The 27,170-nt window shown below is 41.9% G+C and overlaps 1 protein-coding gene across 1 annotated transcript; it reads left to right on the forward strand.

Moving 5' to 3' along the window:
• AMDHD1 (amidohydrolase domain containing 1) lies at positions 1-25,415 on the forward strand. Its single transcript, XM_077111696.1, has 9 exons — positions 1-148; positions 6,194-6,300; positions 8,532-8,596; positions 9,887-10,164; positions 12,078-12,303; positions 14,576-14,700; positions 21,980-22,073; positions 23,530-23,690; positions 24,574-25,415. The coding sequence occupies exons 1-9, from the start codon at positions 12-14 to the stop codon at positions 24,659-24,661; spliced, it is 1,281 nt and encodes a 426-aa protein (XP_076967811.1). The 5' UTR covers positions 1-11; the 3' UTR covers positions 24,662-25,415.
• The last annotated feature ends 1,755 nt before the right edge of the window (positions 25,416-27,170 follow it).

Here is a 27,170-nt window from a genome sequence, read left to right on the forward strand (position 1 = left end):
CGCGCGGCGTCATGGCGAGCGGCCGCCGCCTCCTGCTGGAGAACGCGCGGCAGGCGGTGCTCGTGTGCGCCCGCGGGGAGCGCTTCCTGGCCGGGGCCGCGCCGCGCAGCCTGGCCGTGCTGGAGGGCGCCAGCCTGGTGGTCGGCACGTAAGTGGGCGCGCGCCGGGGCCGCGTGCGGGGGCCGCTCAGCCAGCTCGTGCGCAGCCGCTCGTGCTGCAACGTGTGCCCAGCGAAGGGGCTCGCGCGCTTTTTCCGCCACGGGAGAGACGCGGGCAGGGCCGCCTTTTCGGCAGCTGACGCGTCGACTTGCGCGGGGCTGGCGCGCGGCGCGGAGGGCGTGGAGGCTGAGCACCCACCTCGGCGCGCGCCAGGATCCTGCTCCGCTGCGAGAATACAGCCCTTTCTGAAGCGCGGCCGGCAGGACCTGAGGTTGCTTTTTTAAAGACAGACTTCCGATCCCTGCCCTAAATCTTTTGAATCAGCGTCTCTTATAGTAGAATTCTGACATCAAAATTTTAAAATAGCACCTCTTCCTCTGTACACTGCAGTTTGAGTAGCACTGCAAAGGTTTAGATGGGGATGGCTTTGCGTGAAAAGAAATCAAGGTTTGGCGACCAGAAAAGGAGGACAGTTTCAGAGGTAGCTTCCTGCCAGAGGTGAAAAGGTTAGGAAGGCCGACCTGCATGGGGATGAGGGTTGGATGGCAGTTTGATTCGGATGGATCTGAAATCCCACAAGATGAGCACGGCTCCGCAAAGAGATCTATACATCTCATATACCTGAGGCTGTTTGTGGTTGTGTAAGAACGGGGTTTTTTTCACCTTCTTTCTTAAATTAATAAAGGGATGAAAATATTTCCAGCGCACTGTCAAAATCAGTTTGTTAAAAGCAGTTAACAGAATTGCACACATGCTTAGAAAGAGGAGAAAATTTTCCCCTAAGGAACAGATCTCTATACAAATTATAGTAACACCAGGAATGACAGGAAGTCTTACATTTCAACACATGGTCTCTGTAGCTGTGCTCAGGTCAGAACCAGTTAAAATAGGTAAACAGGAGAGAGTTGATCTGCGATGTGGAAGGTGGTTTTTCCATTTGAGCACCTTTGATTTGGTTCATACGGTTTGCTGGATTTACTAGGTTGAAAGTAATTTTCAGGAATGTTAGAATTTTGCTTTTCAAATGTGACTAGTTATGGACAGAATTATGGCTTTATTTTCATTTACTATCATCCTGTTTTAGATATGGAAAATAATTACAGAATTGAAATAATTATCTAGTGATTCAGCTTATTTTAAAATATGTTCCCAACTTCATTATCTGTATGAATTAAGGTAACAAGGTGTTTCCAGGGTGAATTATTTAAATGATTAAAAAAATTTTTTTTCACATTACTTTCCTTATGTGAGTCTTGTTCAGTGATCACTTGATCCTGCTTATATTTTGGCAGACTGGGAGCGAGCAGGCCGGGCATGCATCTGTGGAAGGGATGCTGGGGAGGAGAGGAAGATTCCATTTCAAAGCCAGGAAATGGATGGTTTTCATGTGCTTTCTGATTAGACTGAATCTCAGTGAGATCAACTGGTAGTGAATCCCCTGTGTGTTATAGACACAAAAAACTGAGTCTTGGAAAATAAAAATTATTTGAGGGGTATCAGAAACTCCCCGTTCCTAAAAATATCTTCATCGCTGTCTGCCAGGGCCTAAATTCCACAATTACATTTATTCAACTGGGTCTTCAAGGGTATTTCATTCTCAAATTGAGTTGCTACCTGTGTGTGTGTGTGTGTGTGTGTGTGTGTGTGTGTATGTGTGTGTTTTGAATGTAGCTAATCTTGAAGAACCTCCCAGAAGGAGAGGGAAGAGAAGCACAAACTGTCACCCACTTGACAAGTGTCCCACTCAAAGGCTAAAATCAAGATGAAAATGTCTAAGAAACAAATAAGAATGAAAACATAGATTCATACCTGAGAGACATTTATTTTACTACTTCAGAAGGGAGATAAAAATGGAAAATGGTGAAGGAAAAACTGATGGGTGTTTTGTCTTCCCTCATAGAGGCCGCTAAATGAATCAGATGGAACATACAAAAATCAACTCGAAATGAATCAAAGCCTTTAATATAAGAGCTAGAACTGTCAGACTCCTAGAAGGAAATGTAGGGAAGCATCTTCAGGACCTTGTGGCAGGCAATGGTTTCTTAAACGTTATACCCAAAGCATAAGCAACAACCAAAAAGGTAGATAAATGGGACTTCATCAAAATGAAAAACTTTTGTTCCTCAAAGGACTTTATCATGGAAGTAAAATGACAGCCCACACAATGGGAGAATATATTCGGAAACAACATCTGGATAAAGGATTAATTTCCAGAATATATTAAAAATCCTTCAATTTAACAAAAAAACACAGTCGATTAAAATGAGCCAAAGAATTGAACAGTCATCTCTCTAACGAAGATATACAAATGGCCAGAAAGCACATGAAAAGATTCTCAACATTGTTAGCCATCAGGGAATGAAAATCAAAACCACAAGGAGATTCCATTTCACACTGTATTAGTTAGGGTTCTCTAGAGAAAGAGTCAACAGGAAATATCCGTAAATATAAAATCTATAAAAGTGTCTCACATAACCCCATGGGAACGTAGAGTCCAAAATCTGCAGGGCAGGCTGTGAAGCTGACAACTCCGATGGAGGGTCTGGATGAACTCCACAGGAGAGGCTCTCCAACCAAAGCAGGAAGAGAACCTGTCTCTTCTGAATCCTCCTTGAACGGCTTCCAGTGATTAGATTAGGTGTCACTCATTGCAGAAGACACTCCCCTTGGCTGATTACAAATGGAATCAGCTGTGGATGCAGCCAATGTGATCATGATTTAATTCTATGAACTGTCCTCATTGCAACAGACAGGCCAGCACTTGCCCAACCAGACAAATGGGCACCACACCTGACCAAGGTGAGACATGAACCTGACCATGACACACACCCAATTAAAATAGCTGCTGTCAATAACTAATTACCCTTCTGCCTCCAGGGGACAGGACTCCCAGGGGTGTAAACCTCCCTGGCAATGTGGGACAGGAGTCCCAGGGATGAGCCAGGCCCTGGCATCATGTGACTGAAAAAGCTTTCTTGACCAAAAGAGGGAAAAGAAATGGAACCAAATAAAGCTTCAGTGACTAAGAGATTTCAAATAGAGTGGAGAAGTCATTCTGGAGATTATTGTTATGCATTATATAGATACTACTTTTTCATTTCTAGTGTATTAGAACTGCTAGAAGGCAATACCTGAAGCAGTTGAACTGTAATCCAGTTGACTTAATTATTGATGATGATTATATAACTATGAAACTTTTATTGTGTGACGATGTGATTGTGATAATCTTGTGACTGACACTCCCTTTAATCAGTGTATGAGCATATGAGTAATTAGAGTAAAGACAAAAATAAATGAATAAATAAATAATGGGGGTGGGGTGGGGGTATAGAATATTTGGGGTGTTCTTTTTATTTTTATTATTATTTTTGCAGCAATGAAAATGTTCTAAAATTGATTGTGGTGATGAATGCCCAATTATATGGTAATACTGTGAGCCACTGATTGTATACTTTTGATGGATTATATGGTGTGTGAATATATCTCAATAAAATTGCACTAAAAAAATGGCTGTCTTTAAAAAATGGAATGTAACAAGTGCAGGAGAAAATGCAGAGAAATAGGACACTAATTCATTGCTAGTGGCAGTGTAAGCTGGTGCAGCCACTGTGGAAGACAGTTTGGCGGTTCCTCAGAAAATGAAGCATAGAACTAACATATGGCCCAGCAGAGCCTCTGTTAAGTATAACAGAATGGAACAAAGACTTGAAAGCAAGGAGTGGAACAGATATTTGCACACTGATGTTCATAGCAGCATTCACAGTTGCCAAAAGATAGAAGCAACCCAAGTCTCAATCAACTGATGAATAGATCAAGTGTGGTAAATACCCACAATGGACTATTCAGCTGCAAGAAGGAATGAAGTTCTGATAACACGTGACAGCGTGGATGAACCTTGAAGACGTCATGTTGATTGAAATAAGTCAGACACAAAAGGACAGATATTGTATGTTTTCACTGTTTTGAAACAATTAGAATAAACAAACTCAGAATCTGGACGGTAAGTTACCAGGGGACTGGATAGCAATAGGGAATGGGAAGTTAAGGCTTCAAATGTACAGGTTCCTATTTGGAGTGATGGACATATTTTGGTAATTTGACGGTGGCACAACACTGAACACAATAAACAGCACTGAGCTATAGATCTGAATATAATTAAAAGGGGCGAAGCAGATTGCACGTTAAATCGTCATTATTGCTTTCCACCATGATGGTTGTGTCGTAGCTTCTAGAGTAGGGGTTTGCTTTGTGACTTTCAGAAGATCCTGTACTATTTTGATTCCTGAACTTTTCAGAATAGAAAGTTACTAAAAAAGATTGCAATACTACCCTGCTCTTTTTTCCCCTCAAGTACATAGAATATATGTATGTATATATATATATATATGTTCTCTGTAGAAAAAGTGAGAAAATACAGATGAGCGATAAAAGAAAAAGTCACTCAAACCCCTACCTTTCAATGAACTGCCGCCAACATTTAGGCGCTTATCTTTAGATGTTTTCCTATGCAGCAAGATTCACATAAAAATAAAATTTTTTTTAGAAAAGAAAATCTTACTCTGTATACTCTTTTGTACCTTGGGTTTTTTTTTTTTTCACTTAGTAATAATAAATTATGAAAGTTTACCATATCATAAATATATGGCTACATTAAAAAAATATCATTTTGGGGACATGTTTTTACTTAGTTTCCTTCAATAACACGCATTGTATACAAGGCTTAGTCTCAAACTCGTCAAGTAGGAATCTGACAAAGTTCTCGAGAAGGCAGATAATCATGTGAGTAGCAGAGTTCAGAAAGAAGAGCCCAGTGCCTTCACAGTTCTCCCCAGTGTAGACTGAGGCCATTAGAGATTTAATTCTTACGTGTGATCTTGTCAAAACACAAAGAACCTCTCGTAAAGCAGTGTCCAGTCACCAGCTCTTTGCATGAAACAGTTGATCATATTTTTGTCTGGTGGCTCCTGGCCTAGACAGTTCCATGCCACGTGAGATAGAAGAGGGGGGAAATAGTCCTAGTGGGGAGAATTCTCTTTGTCCTTTCCCATTCCAGGATCAATTTCCAACCCTGCTGATCTTTCCCACCACCAAATCCACTGAAAATCGGATGGATTATCTAATTGAAATGGCAGGACCAGGGAAAAGCTGTCATCGATGAAGAGTTGTATTAAATCAGGATACTGCGCTGAATTTCAACCCTCAGTTTCCGGTTCTGTCCCCATGACCCCACAGCCATTACTTCTTTTGCTTTCATAGTATCTACCCTTCTCCACTCTTTTATTTGGTTGGGTTACCCAGATCTCCTCAGTCCCATGTCTGAATGTCCCTGCTTTCTGCAGCATTTTCCAGCTCTCAGGATTATAGCCCTGGATCTCAATTTTGGTGACACTAATTTGCAGTTAGTGACAGACTCACAATAGCCGTGGCTGAAACGTGATGAAAGCTCATTTCTGTCCCGTGTAAAAGTGAAGGGCAGGCGGTCCGGAGAGCTGGTGGAGTTAAGGTCCAGGTCCCTTCTGCCCTGCCCTCTGTGCATGGCCTTTGGTCCCACACCGCCTCCTCACCAGGACGGCCACTCTGTCTGGTGACGGTGCCCACGATCCAGCCAGGGGAGAAGGGAGAGGGAACCGAGAGGGGACGGCCTGCACTACCTTTGTGCTTAGGTTACTTGAAGATTCCAGGCAGCATTTCCAACATTTCCGTTTACTGGCCCCACCTGGCTGATGGGAGACTGAGACGTGTCGTCTATTCTGAGTGGCCGTGGGTCCAGCTAAAAATTAGGTTTTTGTTACTGTGGGAGAAGGGAAAATTGATCTTGGGGGAGATCCAGCAATATCTGCTACACGTGGTTTGACTTTGTGTCTTGAATGTCGATAGAGTCACTCTTCAACGACACGGGCTCAGCCTGGTGATGCATTGACTGGGGACTGATTAACCCCCAAAGTTACCCAATAGCGTCTTTAAAATCACTGGTCACATTTCTCAACAATATTTCCCTAAACTTTAGTAACTGGTTTTCTTATCTTTTCTTCAGGGATGGATTTATAGAAGCCATAGGTCCTGCCGATGCTATCCAAAAACAGTTTTCTGGAGAAACTTTTGAAGAAAGAATAGACTGTTCTGGAAAATGTATCTTACCAGGTACTTACCTCTTTTTAAGTAAAGCTCTGAAAAACAGGTTAGCACTTGCTGGTGATGCAAGGACAAAGGGTAGCAGCTGGTTTAAATAGGGTTTAGCAAATAATATTCTAAAAATTTAATATTCAATAAATTTTGTTGTGAATCATGAAAAATATAAATGAACTGCAGGGAAATCACTAAAGTTTTTGTTTTTTTTCTTGTGTCCTTTTATTATTCAAAAATAAAATTTGTGAATTTTATTGAATAAAATTCAATAAATGATCATTATTTAATATTATTTAATTTTAATATTTAATATTATTAAATTATTTAATATTAAATAATGACCATTTATTGAATTTTCACCATTAAATGTCTACCTGCTTTACAAACCTGAGTTCATGTTGAATCCTCATAGCTGTTCCTGTAAGGTAGCTGTCATTAGCCACATGCTAAATATCAGAACACTGAAGTTTAGGGGTGAAATATCTCACTCAAGGTTGCTAAGCCGGGAAACGACAAACCTGGAATCAAACCCATTCATTCACTCCATTGCCTTCCATTCATACCAAAGAAAAACCATCTGTGTGGTGTTTAGATTTAAAAACTGTCAGAAGAACTTTATTATTCCATTGCCATAGGAGAGAGAAAACAGGGCAAGCTGCTGTCTCAAATACCAGAAAAGTACTTTAAATTCCTAAGTGTGAAACAGAGGACCTAGCTCTAGGCAGAAAAGAACACAAGAAAAAAAACAAAAACTTTAGTGATTTCCCTGCAGTTCATTTATATTTTTCATGATTCACGACAAAATTGATTTTGTTATGCTGCTATAACATTATGCTGCTGTTATAGTCTACATTATATTTTATGGTTCCTTGTAATCATCTGAAACCAGTTTACCAAGTTTTAAGTTCTACACAAACAGGTGTTAGGGTTTAATTTAATAGTACTCATTGCATATATCTGACAGCTTCTGGAACTTAAAGGTCAGGAGACTAAGGGTGGAAACTTCTGAAAAAATAGAATATAATAAAAAGCAATCTGAATAGGGAGGGACTTTTGCTTTTAGTTCAATGCTAATGAGCCGTTTAATCCATAAAGTATTTTAATTATTCTGGTCAGACACATTTCACTGAATTGTACTTGGATAAACAAAAGTTCTAAGAGATTGCTTTATAGTTTCTCTTTAATTAAAATGTTTCATGAAAAAAGATTCATATTTCTGATTTTGTATTTTTCCTTCTGAAAGTTGAGGGGAGGGGAGCGTGTAGTTTTCTGTTTTCACACCCAGATTACCCCTTGGTGATGGAGTTCTTGGTTTTACTCAACTAATGGGTTTGGCATATCGGTTGAAAAGCCTTTTTGGTGATCATGGAATTATTGAGCAAACGGAGCTCTATTTCCTTTTCATCATGTGGCGTCACCCTCTTCCATGGGAGCCACTGAGATGAGCCGTGCAAGCAGGCATTTTGCTTCCTCTGGTGTTCTAGTTTGCTAACTGCCGGAATGCAATAGACCAGGAACAGAACGGCTTTTTAAAAGGGGAATATAATAAGTTGCTAGTTTACGGTTCTAAGGCTGAGGAAATGCCCCAATTACAAGTCTATAGAAATGTCCAATCAAAGGCATCCAGGGAAGGATTTCTTGGTTCAAGAAGGCCCATGAAGTTCAGGGTTTCTCTCTTGGCTGGAAGGACACACGGCGAGCACGGCGTCATCTGCTAGCTTTCTCTCCTGGTGTCCCTTCATGAAGCTCCCTGGGAGGCGTTTCCCTTCTTCATTTCCAAAGGTCGCTGGTTGATGAACTCTCTGCTATGTCATTCTTCTCTGCTCTCTCTGAATCTCCCACTTTCTCCAAAATGTTTCCCCTCTTATAGGATTCCAATAAACTAATCAAGACCCACCCAAATGGTTGGAGACATGCCTCCAGCTAAAAGTTGAACAGCCACTTTTGATTAAATCACAGTTTCCAACATACAGTACTGAATAGGGATTAGAAGAAACGGTTGCCTTTACAAAATGGGATTAGGATTAAAACATGGCTTTTCTCGGGTACATATATCCTTGCAAACCAGCACATCTGCATTTATCACTCTCTGTTGAGGAAACCACACGGATTCTTCCCCTCCATGCTCCTCCACGCTGGAGGGCGACCCCCATCATGCTTTCCCAAGAGCAAGATGGCATGGTCTGATGGCTGCTGCAATGCTATCTGCTTTTTAACTTTAAAATGACTTGATTTATTGATTACAGGTTTGGTGGATGCACACACACATCCGGTGTGGGCCGGTGAGAGAGTTCACGAGTTCGCAATGAAGGTAACCATAATAAATGGTAGCAAGTAGAAATAAAGCACGAAGACAGGCAAGTCTTTTCTATAGGCCATCCACCTTGGCAACATGTCTATATTTCTTTTCAATGGATATCTTTATTGACCCGGACTGTGGAAAATAAACTCCAACAAAACTAACTTATTTATAATTACCCCAAATCTTTATACTCTGCACAGGTCTAGCAATCATGTTAAATGTAACAGCTTTCAAAAATTTTGGCTGCTGAGTCATCCATTTAAAACAGATTTGACCTGTAATTTTTCCTCTTTTTCCCAACCCCCATGGCTACTCACCACCCTAGTCGCCTTTGAAGGGGCCCAAGAAAGTTTGAAAATCACCATTCATCAAGGTTACACTTGAAAAAATAGATCACTAAATGCAAAAATAAGTCTTACATTGTTCTCTTGTTTTTGTTTTTCAGAAAAATGAACCTTATTAAGAACCCTAATATATAGTCTCTGTTAGCCATACATTAGCCAGAGCCAATGCCCAAATCCCTCATTAGAGCCATTTCACACAGTTAATAGAGAGAGGGGGTGTGCATCCCAACAGCTCAATAGGAGTCTTTAAGAAAAATTTTGTTTTTCTCCAGCTATTGTGTAGCTTTCTCAACAACCTAGAGCAGTTTTGAAACTATTTTATTATATCACAGAATTTCGGAGCCAAAAGCAACCTTAGAGATTGGAGTCCAACCTTCTCATTCGATAGATGGGGAAAGCGAGGTTCCCAGAAGGGAGGGGAGCTGACCAAAGTCACCAGCCGGCTGATGGCAGGACTCCCATGCAAACCCTGGCCAGGAGACCCCCAGGCCTGCACCCTTTGCACCCACTTTGCTGCCCCCGGTAACTGGAGCCCAGGGAGAGCCTTCTTCTTAGTCTGAGGTCAGGTCCCAAACCGTCATGACCAAATACTGAGATGAAGCCTGTCCTGGTCACACCAGCGGAGAGTAGATACCTTGCAGGGGACGTCTCTCACTCGCCGGAGCTTTGTTTCCTGCAGCGGGCTCAGAGCTGTAGGGAGGGCTGGGGTATAGTGGTACCGGCTGGCCCCCTGGGGTGCTAACATATTGGAGTACTTCTGTACGACTTGGTGACTTGCCATCTCCTGGGGACCACCAGCGCCCCACTCTCATCTCCCCAGACCTCCTCCCCCGTGGACCAGCAGCTGGTACAGTAGGGCCCCAGCATCCTTCTCGTCGGGTGGGTTCCCCCGCCTTAGGGATCGTTAAGCGTTTTGCCATCCCCCGGGATGTGGGCTAAGACCGTGCGCGTTCAGTTGGCAGGAGCCACCTACATGGACATCCACCGGGCCGGCGGCGGGATCCACTTCACGGTGGAGTGCACGCGCCAGGCCTCGGAGGAGGAGCTCTTCCGCTCCTTGGGGCAGCGGCTCGGGGCTATGCTGCACGCCGGGACCACGCTGGCCGAGTGCAAGAGCGGCTACGGGCTCACGCTGGACGCCGAGCTCAAGATGCTCCGCGTGATCGAGCGCGCCCGCCGGGAGCTGGACATCGGCATCTCGGCCACTTACTGCGGGGCTCACGCGGTGCCCAAGTAATTGCTCGGCGGAGCGGGCCTGGGCTACAACTCGGGGCTCTGGGCATGAAAGGGGGGTTCCCCGGGAGGTGCAGGCGCAGGAAGTAGTTTGCAGCCCCTGCAAAGAGGACCCCTTGGAAAGGCGTCCAGTTCTTGGTTTTAGGAAGGGAACACAGCAAACCCAGGAGTTCTTAAATGATGAGGTGTTCGGAGCTCTTGAATAACAAAAAGAAATGGCCCCTTAAGCTTCTCTGAAATCATAGAGAAGAATTCAAATCGTTTCCTGTGATAACTAGCATAAAAGCATTTTGAGATTAATAGCAATAACCTGTAGGCGATAGATCAAACCTTGAAGTCCGACTCAGACGAGTTTTTCGTTTTCATCTCTTTACTGAGCAGCAGCCATTTTTCATCTCTTTACTGAGCAGCAGCCATTTTTGTTTTATTATTATGTTTTTTAGCCTTTACTTTAGCTGAACAGTTTCTCCCATGTGGCCTTACTGTGAAGAATTTTGTCCCCTTGTGCACTGGTATCTAATCTTTTGGTTCTGGAATTACTGGGCAGGAAAGCCTATGGGTTCAGCATTGAATGGTACAAAAGAGTTCCAAGACTTGCTAATGCACAGGGTTTCCCCAAAGTTTTAGTGAAATTTTAAGCTTTAAACACTTTAGATATATAAGTGCTAGAGAATTATAAAAATTATTGGAAAATATATTGGAATTATAAAAAATTATTGAGTTTCTGTTGCACTTACTTAGTTTTGTGTACTTTGATACATTTTAAATGTTAATCTGCTTCACTCAGTGTTTGCCATCTTTTGAGTAACTAAAAATTAAAATTAAAGTATAATAAAAATACACAAAACTCTCTAGAAAGAGAAACATGCATACATTTCCAGTGATGTTTGTTGGAGGTTTTTAACATTTATGCTTCTGAAATTATTAAGGCTTAAAATTGCACTAAGACTCTTGGGACAATTGATACATAGGAAACAGTACTTTTATTTTTTCTTCAAATGAAATATGCAGGGTATGATAATAAAGCTTGAGAAGCCTAGTTGAAAGCTCTCAGGATTTGAAATGGTACCAGACCTGCATTTCATCCAGTTTATAGAGGGCATAACAACTCTTTGAACATGAATCACTTATCTATAAAATAGGTTGAACTAACAAAATATCCTATATGATTGTCTTGAAAATTGGAGTCAACATATATAAGTCCCAGTCTCGTTGTCGGCTCCTGGCCCCAACCCCTTCCCTGTGTAAGAGCCTCCCATGTGCCAACCACAAAATTGAAAGTTTACAGAAATGTTTTCCACCTGCCAGTGAGTCTCTGAGATCTGCATCTCTAATCTCGCTGATAAAGCCTAAGGCTCACTCAGAGCTTGGCAAGTAACAGCTAAATAAGGTGTCCCAAGTTTCCCAGCCAGCCTGCGGTAGAGCTCTGAATCTGACTTCAAAAAAAAAAAAAAAAAAAAAACCCAGCCCTAACTAACCTATAATTACCTAGAATTTTAGAGCCTCCTACGATCTTCCTTCCCCATGTCCTCAACTCATGAGACAGGAAGCCTTACACAGATGCTCTGGAAAACATGTGGAAGAAGGAAAAGGGTTGGGTAATGCCTGGGCCCCACTGTAGGGGTTCCGGTTGGGTTGTCAGTGAAGCAGCTGGGATGACCTCTGAGAATCCATGTCCAGAAGCCCCAGTTTCTCAGCCAGGTGGACCTGCGGCATCTCCAAAGCCTACACAGGGGTGCTAGAATGGGTGAGCCATTTGGCCTCTGTGTATAGGGTCAATACCTGAGTTATAACTTTAATTTGTTAAAGCTTTAACTTGTTTCTCAAGTTCTCCAAAGGCTAAATGACCCTTTCTCCAATTCTTTTTTTTTTTTTTTTAATTCACCTGTGGTGATCTCATTTTCTTCTCTCAGAGGGAAAACTGCCACTGAAGCTGCTGATGACATTGTCAATAACCACCTCCCTAAGCTGCAGGAGCTCGGCAGAAGTGGGAAGATGCACGTTGACAATATAGATGTGTTCTGTGAGAAGGGAGTTTTTGATCTTGACTCCACCCGAAGGATTCTTCAAAGTGGAAAAGATATAGGGCTGCAGATTAACTTCCATGGGGATGAACTCCACCCCCTGAAGGCTGCTGAGGTATGCTGGTTTTTCCTTTGTGTTCTTCAAGTGACATGCTATGGAAAGCTCCGTTGGTTTTTCACAGTTTGGAGTAGGCTTCTGGAAAGATAGAAAATGGGGAAAAATTTTTTTGAACAATGTGCAGATTGGTCCAGTTGAGCCTTGGAAACCCTGAATTCTGTTGGAAACTTACCTTTTTGCTGATCAGGTAGATCTGATATCATCTGCTGGCATTGTTAGTAGAAAAAGAAAAGTACCTCTGTGGGCTCATTAACTAAAATCTAAAACATTTTGGTTGGCGCACAAAGCCACCCTTGCAGAGCATGTTAATATCACATAGAGCCTCTAGGATCTTCACGTGGCAGCATCCAGATGAATTTTGGTGGAGTGTGCTTTTAATAGCCGCAGGATGATTTTCAAATCTGTATTTCTCGCCCAGACTCATTTGTTCATCCTTTCGACAAATAGTTGAATATCTGCTGTGTTCCAGACACTGAGGATATCACAGAACAAGCGGAAACCCTAGAGCTGGGAGTCTGGCTCATCTAAGCCCTGGAACTATATAAACAGCTGCCCTCGGGGGATAAACACAGATGCCAGTATCCCCCATAGGTGCCTCTACCACAGCATAACTGGCTCGATCTCCTAATATCACTTCCAAGTCTTCCAGTCCTGTGTTTCCTGCCCTGGTGAATGAATCATCTATCTGTTATCTAAATCAAAATCTTGGACATCATTCTTGACTTTTACCCATCCTATCTACCACACTTCAACCAATCACCAAGTCCTCCCAGTTCTCCTCCTAAATACCTTAGCTCCATGGCTCTTCACCCCATCGCCTAATTTAAATCACCATCAGCCCTCACCTGGATTCCTGCAACAACTGTTCTTTTTGCTCCTACTCTTGCCTCCACTTTGCAACCATCCCTTCAACTCATTCTGTCAGTGCATCTTGTCCTTTTGCAGCTTTGCTTAGAACCACTTAAAGGCTTACTGTTGCTCTTAGGATAAATTCCAAACTCCAAAAATGGCCTACCAGGACCTCTCCATCCTCCCCTTTTCTCCTCCACCCTCTCACCATGAATAAGCCACAATAAACTGTTTTTCAGTACCTTCGTCATGGCCTTGCCTTTGAACTCACTGTTTCTGTAATCTGAGCTCTCCTGCTTTGGGGTTCCTTCCCAAAGCCCTCCACGAGTGGGTCATGACCCCTCCCCATACTTACCATCACTGTATGATTCTTCCTGGGGTGTAAAACCAGGACCGTGACTTGCACAGCAGAGTCCCCCTGGCTTAGCACAGTGCCTGGTCTGTGGATGACTCTCAGTACATAATTATTTGTTAAATGTTCATTGAATGAATGTAGACCTGGTGGTCAACTGACTACGCTTGGTCATGGAAAGAGATAGTTGCCATACCCAGAATGAGTAAGTCAAACTTGGAAGTGAGGGCTTGCCATCTCTATGATTCCAAGGTCAGGAGAAAACTTACCCAGAGGAGTGCAGTTTATCTTGGGAGCCGTAGAATCCTTAGAACCCCCAACCCCCAAACCTCTTAGACCTGTGCAGGCTGCCGTTGAGCTTTTTCTGTCCTGGTTGGTGTTACGGCCTACCCGAGCCAGGGTGCAATGTGAAATGTCAGTCAACTTGCTTTTCCTGTCAATGCCCCTTTCAGCCTGGGGCATTTGTGTGTGTGTGTATGTGTGTGTGTGTGTGTGTGTGTGTGTGTGTGCCTGTATGAAAATTTGTGTTATTAAGCATATGGTGAAAATAAATAAACTTTAACACCTGCTTCCATTATCATCATAATGTTGCCTCCTCTTGGTTATCTTTTAGCAATCCAGTCCAAACTTCTCACCTGGAGAAAATCAAACTCCAGCAGATGTTCTCAAATTATGCATGTGATTACAAAATTTAAATACTGCCTTTTCTTCACTGAAAGCAATGGCATTCCAAGATACCTTTCTTTATTGTGTTTTTATGATGCTATGATGATTAGGTGAGCTACATTACTCAAAGTTTTATTCCAATCTTGTGAATTTTCTGTTTTGGAAAGTACATCTGAAGCGTATCAGAAAGTGTTTTGTGTTTAAGAATTGTTTTCTGAAATAACGCATTAGCTACTTTTTAAATGAATGTCTGTTACAAACAGTTTATCCATTTTGAGATTCGTGCTTGCCAATCGAGTGCTATTTTCTTTCTCTGGAAAAAACAATTTGGTGTGTCCTTAGTGATTGTTTGTGGCATTTGTTCAGTCTTTCTCTCTCTCTCTCTCTGCACATCCTGCTTAGCTTGGGGCTGAGCTGGGCGCCCAGGCGGTCAGCCATCTGGAAGAAGTAAGTGATGAAGGCATCGCTGCCATGGCAACGGCCAGATGCTCTGCCATCCTCCTTCCCACCACTGCCTACATGCTGAGGTGAGGTCCTTTCTCACAACCTACAGGAGGGCTGTAAGCACCAGCCAGGCAGACCCAGACTTCCAGGATGCCTAGCCATTGTTTCACTGCCCCTAAACACCATTAAAAATGCAGATCAGGAAAACTTAGCTCATGGGGGTAGGAACTGTGGAATGATGTTTCTAAGTGAATTACACTGAGAAAGGGGCTTGGACCAAAATTACTTTTAAAGGTAGCATTATTGGAAAGAGTGGTTTCTTTCTCTTCCTTCTTAATTTTAGAAATTCTTTCAATTTGAGTAAAATCAATAAGCATTACTTTTATAATCAGGAAACAATGAAAAAGGCTTCATAAGATACCTAAGATGTTCAGGATATTTAGCAATATTCAGAATCTGAATAAGCTGTTTTTTTTTATTGTTCCCAACTTATTGCTATAATAATGAACAATGCTGCAGTGAACATTATTGAACATACCTCATTGCATCCTATTATTATTATTTATTACTTGCTTAGGATAAATTCTTAGGAGTTGAAATGCTGGGTGGAAGGTTATACACACAGTTTTAATTTCCTTGGCTGTTCAAGCAAGTGCCAGGCGGTGGGTTGGCTTAAACAACGGGAATTTAATGGCTTATAGTTTTGAGACCAGGAAAAATATCTAAATCAAGGCACCATCAAGGCAATGCTTTCTCCCCAAAAACTTCGGTGTTCTGGGGTTGGCTGTTGGTGCTCCTTGGCTCCTCTGTCACATGGTGAGGCACATGGTGGCCTCTTCTGGCATCCCAGTTCTCTTCCAAGGTTCTATTAAATTTCAGCTTCTTGTTTTCCATGGCTTTCTCTCTGACTGTCTGTGAATAAGCCTTTTTTTTTTTTTAAAAGGGTGTGACTGGGTACCTAATTTGTGTACCATAATCTTCATAAATCCTAGGGATGTAGGGGGAAAGAGGAGCTGTAGAGGTACAGTTTATAGACTCCTCCCAGGGATTCTGCTGTATGCGTTTTATGGATTGAATACACCTAGTCCGTCTTTGATAAGTGCTGCTGTCCTAATTCCTCCAAATGAGTCCTGAGATCTTCTCACCTTTTCCATTGCACCACTTACAAAACAGCTGCCAAGCCTGTGGTCTGAGAGGCCAGAAACCAGGAGACAGTTTGTTTTCTCTTAGGACTAGGTATGGGCATTCATGGCCTTGGTGGGGGTGGAGCCTGTGATTCTCCTGCGATGGTGACCTTAGGACAGGGTTCTCCACCCATGGGATTTTGCCCCCAAGGGGACATTTGGCAATTGTCTGGAGACAATTTTGGTTGCCACAACTGGGAGTGGGTGGGTTGGCAACTGGCATCCAGACTGAACAGGTCAGGGTGCTGGTAAACACCCTACAACGCATAGAACAGCCCTCCACAAATAATTACCCAGCCCAAGAGGTGAGCTGTGCCAAGGCTGAGAAACTCTGCCTTAGGGACCGAAAGGCCTGGCTTCACTTAAATTTTAAAAGAAGGATGAGAGAAAATATGTCAGAACTTTTCTCAAATTTGTTATGGTTTCAGACACATACACACATACCATTATTACTATAGTTCAATGTACGTTTTCATTATAGTTATTATCCTCTTAGGGAGCAGACCAGTCTAGACTACAAGCAGGAAATCGCAACAACTCTTCTTGGTATGACCAAGCGCTTCTCTTACAAATCTCGACAGTCTTCAATCCCAGCTAACAATCAATATTTAACCTGGGTAATTTTCTGCCACACGAGGATTAAGGTATTTGGGGGTTGCCTTACCAAAAAAAGACTTCCTCCATCTCATCTGGAATATCTCAAGATGGAGCAAAAATCTGAGACTGTGAAACTGAAGAGCAGTTCCACATCAAAAGACTTAAACTTTGTCCCTGTGCCAGCGGCAGCTGTCCCCAGCTGTTGTCCCAAGATGGGCTTAGTGTGCTGTTTGGAGACTGTGCCGACAAGTGGTAGGGTGCCTCTCTCCTCTCGTGGGCTTCTCTGGCCTGTGCTTTTCTGTTCTGATGTAGGAGCCACCAGAGACCTTACTGCTGGCTGAACTCTTGTGACTGATTTCCAGGATACCCATTGGTTCATGCCTCTTAAGTGCTCTCGTTAATCACGTGTTTTATGTATATTTGCATAGAATGTTTTAATTTATTGAATAATTGCTTACCTTAGTTTCTCCAGAGCTCCCTTTTATAAGCCTTACTTTTCTCCCCTACCTGGAAGGGGAGAGGAAGGCATCAGAATGACCCAGCATAGAAATTTTAAGCTGCACCCCTTCCTCACTCTCTTTTTTTGCCCTTATCCCCCCCTCCTCTCATATATCCTCTGCATTGAAAAATATTATTTTAAGTGGTCCTGCAAATGATAAATCATAGACTGGGAATGCTTTGAGGGTAAGAATCATCTCTGTACTCCTATGCATTTATTAATTCATTATCTCAACACATGTACTAAGGGCATAGCACTGTTCTAGGCACTCTCGGGAGCCTACAAGAAGCAAAATAAATCCTGTCCTCAAGGAGATTGCATTCTAACGAGGAGATATAGACAATATGCAAGCAAACAAATGAATATATAAAATGTCAGATGATGCTAAGTGCTGTGAAGAAGAGCAAAGCAAGGCTAACAGAATAGGGTAGCTGGGGGAGGATGCTATTTGAGCAGAGACCTAAAGATAGTGCAGGAGTGAGTCATATCTAGGGGATGGAGCAGAAGCTATAGATCTAGGAGGAGCGTTCTGGATAGATGGGGACCCCGGGTACAGTGGTGGGTGTGTACCGGATGGATTGAGGAAAAGGCCAGTGAGGCCAGGAGGTCATGAGCAAGGAAGGGACTGTAGAGATGAGGTCAGAAAAGGAGGGGGAGATTTTGTAGGGTCTTGAGTCCATGAGGTGGACTGGGAAACCATGGAAAATCCCCGGAGGGTTTTTCTAAAAGATTCCTCTGTCTGCTGTACAGAGAACAGATTTTAGGGCACTGAGGGTAGAAGCAGGAAAAGCGGTTAGGCTGGTCTTGCAATGCCTGGAAAAGTGACAGTGCTGACGTGGACCCAGCGTGGTGGCAGGGGAGTTGTACAAATTAGTTGGATTTTAGATATATTTTTAAGGATGAGCCAACTATAATTGTATACTGTATACACTTATAAGTGTGTACTGTAATAAGTGTATACTGTTATTAAATATACTTATTAAATGCCTTTGAATGACTGGCTGAATTAACGACCCACAAAGTTTTATTGAGCACTATATGTAAGAGACTATTACTCTTTTAATAAGGGCTACCCCAAAAGGCCCTGTATTTTGGGAAGGGAAAAAAAATGCATGTTATGAAAAATAATTTTAAAAAATTAAAGTATTCCTTTAGCAAATATCGATTGAGCAGCTGCTTATGCCAGGCTCTGTAGCAGGTATGGGGATGCAATGGTGGATAAGACAGATGCGGTCCCTGCCGTCATGGAACTTGAAGTCTCGGTATAAGAAGTGTGATAAATGAACAGACAGTAAGACCCATAGGAGTTCTGTGAAGAGCTGTCACTTCTGGTTGGGTGTCCAGGAAAATCGCACATGAATAGGCAAGATTTCAGTTGGGTCTTCTGGTGTGAATGCATTTCAGTCCGGTATAGGGCAGGTAGGATATTCTAGGCCAGGAGAATGGCAAGCTTAGAAATGTACAAAGAGAAAACTCCCCTGGCTGGGGTGCTGGGTTCTGCTAGGTCAGTGATGGGAAATGAGGCCCTAACAGAAGGTTTGTGGAGGGCCTGGACACCAAACTTAAGTGGTCTTTATTTGAAACATCAGTAGAGCATAGGAATTCCAGGCACAGCTATAAAGTGATTCTACTCTTTGCTACATTTAGGCCTCACCTAGGATATAAGAAGCATAACATTCATTCAAGGGAAAACATTAATTAGCAGGAAGCAAAGGCTAGGTGCTGAGGCAAAGCAGAATCTTACAAACAGAAATGGTCCTGACAGTGACCCGTAGGGCTGCCTGGCTTTCCAGTGTTGGGGACAGGGTTCTTGGTACTGAACAGCCTGGTCAGTGAGGGCACCAGCCGGCCACACTGGGTTGTGAAGCCATCCTGATGGGGGGAGCCTTGGGGTAGGAGCCAGGGCTCCCTCAGCACCTGTATTTCACGTCCAGTGGGCAGAACTGGTCCATAGGGCGAGTGTCATCTTTAGGAAACAACAGATACACAGCAGTCTGGTGTGACAAGGGCTTGCTAAAATGGAGGAATATAAAATGCTAAGGGAGGCAGCAGGGTGCAGGCTGCTGAAGAGATCATGCCTGGAGGGTGTGGTCCTTAACACAGGAATTAGAAGCTCTTTCTATGGAAAATCTAACCAGCCCCCCCAAAATAGAGATAAGGACCTCTGGGTTGCTGATGCCAATCAAAAAGTGGTTTGGAGATATCTGCTTAGGAGGCACAGGTGTCTACAAAACTATGAATGATGCAAGAACATTACTCGAAATTAACAAGTACCCCAATAATGAGGTGTAGAAAAGCTGAGTGCTAACTCTGGAAGACTGGCAGGAAAAGTGGGTGAGCTGCAACATTTCATTTCATCAAGAACAAGGCAGCAGCTGTGAAAGAAGCATCCGGATTCTTTTCTTAATGGCAAGAGTGGACTCGGGATAGTTCTCCCTTTTGAGGAAGAGCAGTGAGAGGAGATGGTTTGCAGACTGGGGACACAGCATAGCTGGTGTGGAGGCCAGTGGACTTGGGATTCGAGAACTTTTTACAAAGCAAAGTTTTTCTTACTCAGTAGAACTGTTGCTGAAATTCCTGGAGCCAAAGTATTTAAGAGTTCTTCAGAGAACATTGCATTGCACCGTTGCAGCATTTTTGATATTTCCAGAGTAAATATTGGCGAATTTGACAGGATCTGGGATGGTTGCTGTTAATCCAGGTGATGGAGAGGGCAACATGATGCAATGTTGTCCCTAACAAGAAAAGGGTTCCAGTACCTTCGTCTGTTGTTTCTTATGATCCCACGAAACACAGAGGCCCACATTTCACATTGCAGACACTGAAATTAAAAGGCTGGTGGGCACAAAATGCAATATTCATTGTCTTGAGAAGGTTGATGCTTTTGAAGAATGTCATAGAAGTTGGGGAATTGACTACAGATTTGAAAAGTTGTATTTACTTTCAGACCAAATCTAGCACATCAACATGTTTTTTAGCAATTGAAAATCATGCACAGGCAGGAAAATATAATGAATGGCTTTAAAAATCATTTACCAATCATATCACAGATCTTTATTCAAAAATGCATATAACTTTTTAGAGAAAAACACATAATAAAATGTTAAAAGTGACTCCTTTTTAGAGGAGAGTGTAATTAAGGGTAAAAGCAGATTGTAATTGTCTATTTTACTTACAGATTGTAAAAAGGTTTTACCATGCACATGTATTACTTCAATAATTAATATATAAAAAAGAAATGCAAGACATATAACAAAGAAATATGAGAAACAGAAAAATTGACTCAGTGTAATGCTTAATAAGGTACAAGGTAAAAAGAAAGTAATCTAAGAGATTATATAAAATAATAATTTTTACTATAAACATTCCTTACGCATCCCTTTTCACATTTTGTCTCCTTATATAATAATTTTATATCTAAGAGAACTAAGAAAAACTTTTAAAGTTTAGTTAAATGAACTAACTTCTGTGGAACTGAGTGTTTTTCATAAACTGTAAGAATTTTACAAATTTTAAAAGTAAGTTTTTTTTCCTGAGTTTGAGTTTTTTGTTTCTTCTAGGTTGATCTTGTTTAAATCATAGTCTTTTGAAGTATGACAAATCTAGACGCATGGTTTCTCACCATGAAAGTTTAGATTAAAATCTATTTTTCAGCCATAGCCCAGACACCACTCAGAAGAGGGATGGAAAGATCAAACGTGATGGTAGAGTTACACAGAGAAGACAGGATTTAACAACTGAATATGACTGCTGAGTCATAAAATTGATGTCTCTTTTAGTCTCCAGTGTTTTAGAACAGCTAGAAGTAAAAACCTAAAACTGTGGAATTGTAACCATGTCAAGCTCTGAAATCTGTTCTACAACTAATTGTGGTGCTGTGCTTTGAAATTTATTGTTTTTTTTTGTATGTATGTTATTTTTCACAAAAAAAGAAGGAAAAAAAGCCGATTGTGATGATAAAAAAATATTGAAGCCCTCTAGCCTCCTATATTCTGAAGCAGCTAGAAGGAAAAATATGACAGGATCGTACGGTAGCCCATGACAAACTCTGGGATCCGTCCTTTAACTACCCTTGAAGAGTGCTTTGAAAACTATTGCTGTTTTATTTCTTTGCTTTGTAGATATGTTATACTATACAATAAAAGTTAGAAATTTAAAAAATCTATTTTTCAAGGGGTTGCAAGGGTAGTTCAGTGGTAGCGTCCTTGCCTGCCATGTGGAGACCCAGATTCAATTCCCAGTCCATATACTTCTCAAAAAACAGACAAACAAACAAAAAAATTCAACTAAATGGTGCTGCAATAACGGGATACTCACACTGAAAAATAATGAAATGTGACCCCACCATACAGCATACAAAAAAAAATCTGTTTTTCATTGACACATTTTATTAAATCAAACATTACCTTCTACCTAAAAGGTTTTGATTGTTCAGCTCATGTTAATAGAATGGTGTATTTTATTAAAACATGTCATTTGTGGGGGGAAAAAAGCTGTGGGAGCCCAGGGATGGTTGGAAAGGGTTTCCAGAGGTGATAACTTTTGGGTTTTTCCCTAGAGAAAGAATTCTGTTTTGCCAGGGAGGTCAAGAAGATTCCCAGATTTGCTGGATCTAGGAATAAGAATAAACATTTTATGCATTAGATTCTGGGTCCTACAAAAATGTTGAGACCAAACAAAGGTTGGGAAATAAACAGAAACTGCAAAATAGACATTAATAAGGGTTGCATTACTTTCATCTCATTAAATATTTATATCTGGGAGTGGCAAAAAGTTTGTTACGTTTACAAACAATGTGGAGGCTGCGGTTTCCTTCCTTCCAAGCCTCTCAAAATCGACATGAACAGTGCCGAGACAGGCGATCTTAAACAGGTTAGCCATAGCCAGGTCATTTTGAATGATGAAAATCGGGAGTCATAGGGTTTCATCTGACTCCACCACTAATCACTCAATGTTAAGTTTCTGTTACTTCTTCCAAAACACAAAGGGGCTGCGGAGCCCCACGCCCTCTTCCGTTCTGCAAATCTACTCTGCAAAAATGCCCACTCTAGAGACTGACATCTTTTTTCCCTCCCTTCTTAGGCTGAAGCAACCTCGAGCCAGGAAGATGTTAGACGAAGGCGTAATTGTTGCTCTGGGCAGTGATTTCAACCCTAATGCATATTGCTTTTCAATGGTAAATATTTTTAATGTGATTTTCCTGAGCAGAGCATCACACTTCTACCAAGCTTAGAGAATTTTAAAATATTTCACTAACTATTAGAAGATGTCTAAGAGATAGAATATCAGCTTGTTCCATTCCTCTACCCCATATTATCGACAACCCCTTCCAACATGAAAAAGTTAAGATAGTTATAGCCCAAATACCCCTAAAGAATGGGAGAAAGATCAAAGGTGATGGTGGAGTTATACAAAGAAGGTAGGGTTTAACAAATGAGTATGAGTGCTGAATCATTATATTGATGTTTCTTTTAGTCTCCAGTATCTTAGAGCAGCTAGAAGTAAAAACCTAGGATTGTGGATTTGTAACCCACACCAGACTCTGAAATCTGTTCTACAACTAATTGCTGTGCTGTGCTTTGAAATTTATTGCTTTTTTGTATATTTGTTGTTTTTTACAAAAAAGGGAAAAAAAGTCAATTGTGATGATAAAAAAATATTTATTCCTTCCAGCCTCCAATGTTCTGGAGCAGCTAGAAGGGAAAATCTGAGAGGATGGTATGGTAGCCTATGACAAACTCTGGGATCTGGCCTGTAACTGTTTGTTAAAGAGTGCTTTGAAAACTATTGCTTTTTCTTTCTTTGCTTTGTGTATATGTTATATTTATACAATTTAAAAAGTTTAAAAGAAAACAACAACAAAAAATTAACATGGGCGGGCCGCGGTGGCTCAGCGGGCAAGAGTGCTTGCCTGCCGTGCCGGAGGACCCAGGTTCGATTCCCGGCCCCAGCCCATGTAAAAAACAAACAAACAAACAAAATATAATAAAACAAGAAAATGTTTAAAAATGTTTCCCTTTCTTCCTCCCTTCCTTCCTTCTCTGTCTTTCCTTCCTTTCCTCCCTCTCATTAAAAAAAAAAAAAAAAAAAAAAAATTAACAGATGATGGATCTAGCATTTTAACCCAGAATAAAAAGATTTATAAAAGATCTAAAGATATTTTCCTATGAAACAAGGAAAACAGGTGGAGAGGGTAGCATAGTTGTATATTTCTGTGCCACCTGAATGAGTCCAGGCATTGAGAGGGGTGAGGAGGTTCTATTTGAATTATTTTTTGATTCAGCCTTAAGCAGCTCTGGTTAGGGGTTACAACCCGTTTCTCTTCTTAGAGCGAAAAAAATTGGAAGCATAAGCTCAAAGACATTTTAGGAAAGGTGGAGTGAGCCTCACTTAGAAAGCTATCTTGAAAAGTTGTAAATAAATTTTCAATGCACGGGGGGTAATCTCTATAACAAAGAGATCATTTTCAAAGCCTACTACTATCCTTTGCGTGTACATTTACATCTTCCCATATACCAGTTTAGCCAGTTCTATCTATGTCTTTAACTCCTCTGATTTGTTGTGCTGTGTTGAAAACTGTCTTCAGTAAGCACTTCCCGTTTTGTTCATTTCTGCCAACACTTTTCTTTTAGCCGATGGTCATGCACTTGGCCTGCGTCAACTTGAAAATGACCATGACCGAGGCCTTGGCCGCTGCCACCATCAATGCAGCTTACGCATTGGGGAAATCTCACACCCATGGATCTTTGGAAGTTGGCAAACAGGGAGATCTCATTATCATCAATTCATCCAGGTGAGCGTTCTCCCAGCGTGGCTCTTTTATTTTATGCTCACTGTATTATGTCAATTTGGTTCCAATCCCTTTTCTGCTAATTATTAGCTCCAAGCTCTGTCTGGGTTCAGAAACTATCCAATTCCCCTTTTCTCCATTCCTTTCTAGCTAGTACAAATCCTAAACTGCAAGGTGAACTAACTGTTCAGGTCTCTTCATCTAACACCTTTCTAGGTCCCCAGGTTCTCCCCTGCTAGCGCCGACTTTGGACTTGTGCCCTCTGGAGTGTTTCTCTTCCCCCCTTGGTCTTGGGTCCCTGCTTGCACTGGGCCCTGCGTGTCCTGCTGGTTTGTCCTCGTTCTGATCGTCACCTCTCTGACCTGTCATCCCTCCTGGAACCTGAAACCCTTGCTTCAGTTTTCCCGTTCCTGGTTTCCTCTACCTCTCCCATGATTGAGGCGTTCTCAATTCCTTGATGCTGGGTCCCAGCTCATCTCAACTGGACCTCCCGTTTGACAATTTGTGTCTCACTTGCTCTAAATCTGAAAGTTGTAAATCCCATGGCTCCTGGACCCCTGTGAGGGTCCTGATGAATCCTGTTCAGCCAAGCACAGCGGCCCTGCAATTCTCCTCTCCAAGGTCATAAACTGCGCTCTCTATTGCCTGAAAATAATGCTGGTGCTTCCGTTTGTGCAGCACTTAGTGAATCGAATATTTTGTAATCAAATACTTAATGGTATTATTAAGCAATATTCAACTTATCATAGGCCAATTAATTATATGCTATTTCAAAGAAAGCCCAAATACTAATGACTGGACGTAAAGAAAGCTTTACATTAATATTTATTGACAAATTGGTCATTTAGACTTGCATGCATTGATGTAGTATTTGATTTCTTTCTAGATGGGAGCATTTGATTTACCAGTTTGGAGGTCATCACGAACTAATTGAATATGTTATAATTAAAGGAAAAGTCGTCTATAAAAAATGATATATCTGGAAGAAAAGCAAAGTCTTTTGACTCTATGTTTCAATGTAATTGTATTAAAAGTTAAAACACCTTAGTAATTAATCAGAATTATCTCACAATTCAATATATTTAAATGTTTTATTAATCCCATAAAAGCCCAAGGTATTAATGTATTATAATTGATGTGCACCTGAACATAATAACAGTAAGCCTACTGTGAGGATCAACTCAAAATATTAAATTATTGCACACGAATCTGTTACATATATTCTGAAAATTAGTATGATGGGGTATCATAAAAAATGTCCTTGTTGGGTAAAGCAGAATGGCAGTTAGGTAGACTTGGCTTGAAGTTTTCATTTTGTTTCTGTTTTTCTTGTTTTGATGTTTAGACTATATTTAGTGAATACTGGGCAATGGGGGAAACTCAATAAGCTAAACAAAGGATCCTTGGCCTTCTGTAATAGCCAAGGAGTATTTCCGTCCCCTGCCTCTCCCCACACTGTCTGTCTTTCTAGACGCTCTTGAAATGAATTAGTGTACCCCAAGGGAAATGTCCTTCCATTTGTAACTTCTTCTCACCCCTGTCAGTAAAGCTTCACAGCAGAGTTTAAGACTTGTCATGTCACACGAGTCCAAGGACTTTCCTGTAATGGAGGCATTTTGATCAAATGCCAATAATGTGATTTCTTTGAAATTGTTTTTAAGTTTTTGATTCTTGCGATGACAAGTGTATAAAAAACATTTCACAGCTCTCAATAAATATTTGCTATCACTAATGGCTGTTGTTTCCTCAGAGTCCTGGAAGTAGATGAACAGTGCTATTAGAATTGTTTAGGAAATGAAAAAATTAAAATATTATCTGCAAAGAGTAGATGGATTATTTATGTAAATGTGTGTTTCGAAAGCCTTGTGAGTTTACTTGAAATCATTTAAAACATTTTAATCATTATCTTTGCAATCTCAACTACATTATCACTTTTCTGAGGAAATGGTTTGAGAAGTCCACATGAACTGTTCCAGCTATCACTAATTCCAGATTAACAGCCTGAGTTAATGAGGCTTTACTGTATTCAGTGACAAGTCAAATCAGATGGCCCTTGCGGGAAGGTTCAGGCTAGCGATTAGCACAGTGAGGGCTCTGGCTTGTGGGTGGGGTCTCTGGGTCTGGTCTGCCCCAGGGGGCATGGTGAAGGAGCCTAGTGGGGTATAGGGGGTTCCTAAAGGTGAGGCCTCTCCCACGAACAATCACCTGGTCCATGGAGGGGGGTTAGAGGTACAGGAGATAGACAAAACACAGAACTCAATGTTAGGTTTGCTCTGGAACCCAAGCCACAGAAATATAAGGATATAAGAAGGTGAAGCACACCCAGTTTTCCCTCACTGAGGACATTCTTCTCGAAACAAATAGCGTGCAGGTCTGATGTGGATGAAAGCAGAAGTTACCTGCCCAAATCTGCCTTAGCCTAGCCCCACGTGCTGTGCAGCCCAGCAAGCAAGGGCTGCTAGCTGGAAGGGCCCACTCGGTCCCATCCAGAGCTCCTGAATCAGACGCTGTGTCTTAGCATGCTCCTGCTGGTGCTTTGTGCGCTCACGGAAGTCCGAGAAGTGCTGCCATCTGCACCATGGACCCATCGACCTTCTCCTTATTCTTCAAACACACCATTCCCTTCTGCCCTCTTCTCTCGGTGTGGAATCCAGAGCTAGTCACCCCTTCCCCGTGCTCTCACACCCCTATGGTAGCCTCCACAGCACTGCCATGCAACTGTCTTTCCCCTTTAGACTGTGAGTTTGTGGTGTTTGGGGACCTTGTCGTGTTCCCAGGATCCGGTATGGTGACTGGTTCACAGCTGGTGATCAATAAATGAACCAAAGAAGGACGGCACAAACATGCAGATAGTTTTTTTCATTTCCTTGGCGACTCAAGCAAATACCATGCACTCGGTCAGATTTAACAGTGGGAATTTATTAGCTCATGGTTTTGAGGCTAAGAGAAAATCCACATCAAAGTTATCATCAGAGTAATGCTTCCTTCCCAGAGACCCGCCTTCTGGGGCTGGCTGCTGGCAATCCTTGGCCCTTGGCTCTTCTGTCGCATGGCATGTGCCTGGCAGCCTCTCCTGGCCTCTCAGATCTCCCCAAGGTTCTGTTGAATTTCAGCTTCTTGATTCCTGGGCTTTTCCTCTTTGTCTATCTGAATTTTATTCTGCATTTAAAGGACTATAGTAATACGATTAATACCCATCCTGACTGAGGTGAGTCACCCCTTGACTGAAGTAACCTCATCAAAAAGTCCTGGTTACAATGGGTTCACACCCACAAGAGTGGATTAAGTTTAAGAACATGTTTTTCTGGGATACATGCAACTCCAAACCATCACGATAATCACAATGAAAGTTGTTAAAATACACCTCTCAGCAGGCCAAACCAGGGCTGTAATGTTAAGGAAAACACGCGTTCTGTGGACTGGAAAGAGCACATCAGTTCCTTAACAGAATGCCAAACGAGGATGCCTACGGGTGAGTAAAGT

Source organism: Tamandua tetradactyla, chromosome 7 (assembly GCF_023851605.1).
Source record: "Tamandua tetradactyla isolate mTamTet1 chromosome 7, mTamTet1.pri, whole genome shotgun sequence".
Taxonomy (NCBI): Eukaryota; Metazoa; Chordata; class Mammalia; order Pilosa; family Myrmecophagidae; genus Tamandua; species Tamandua tetradactyla.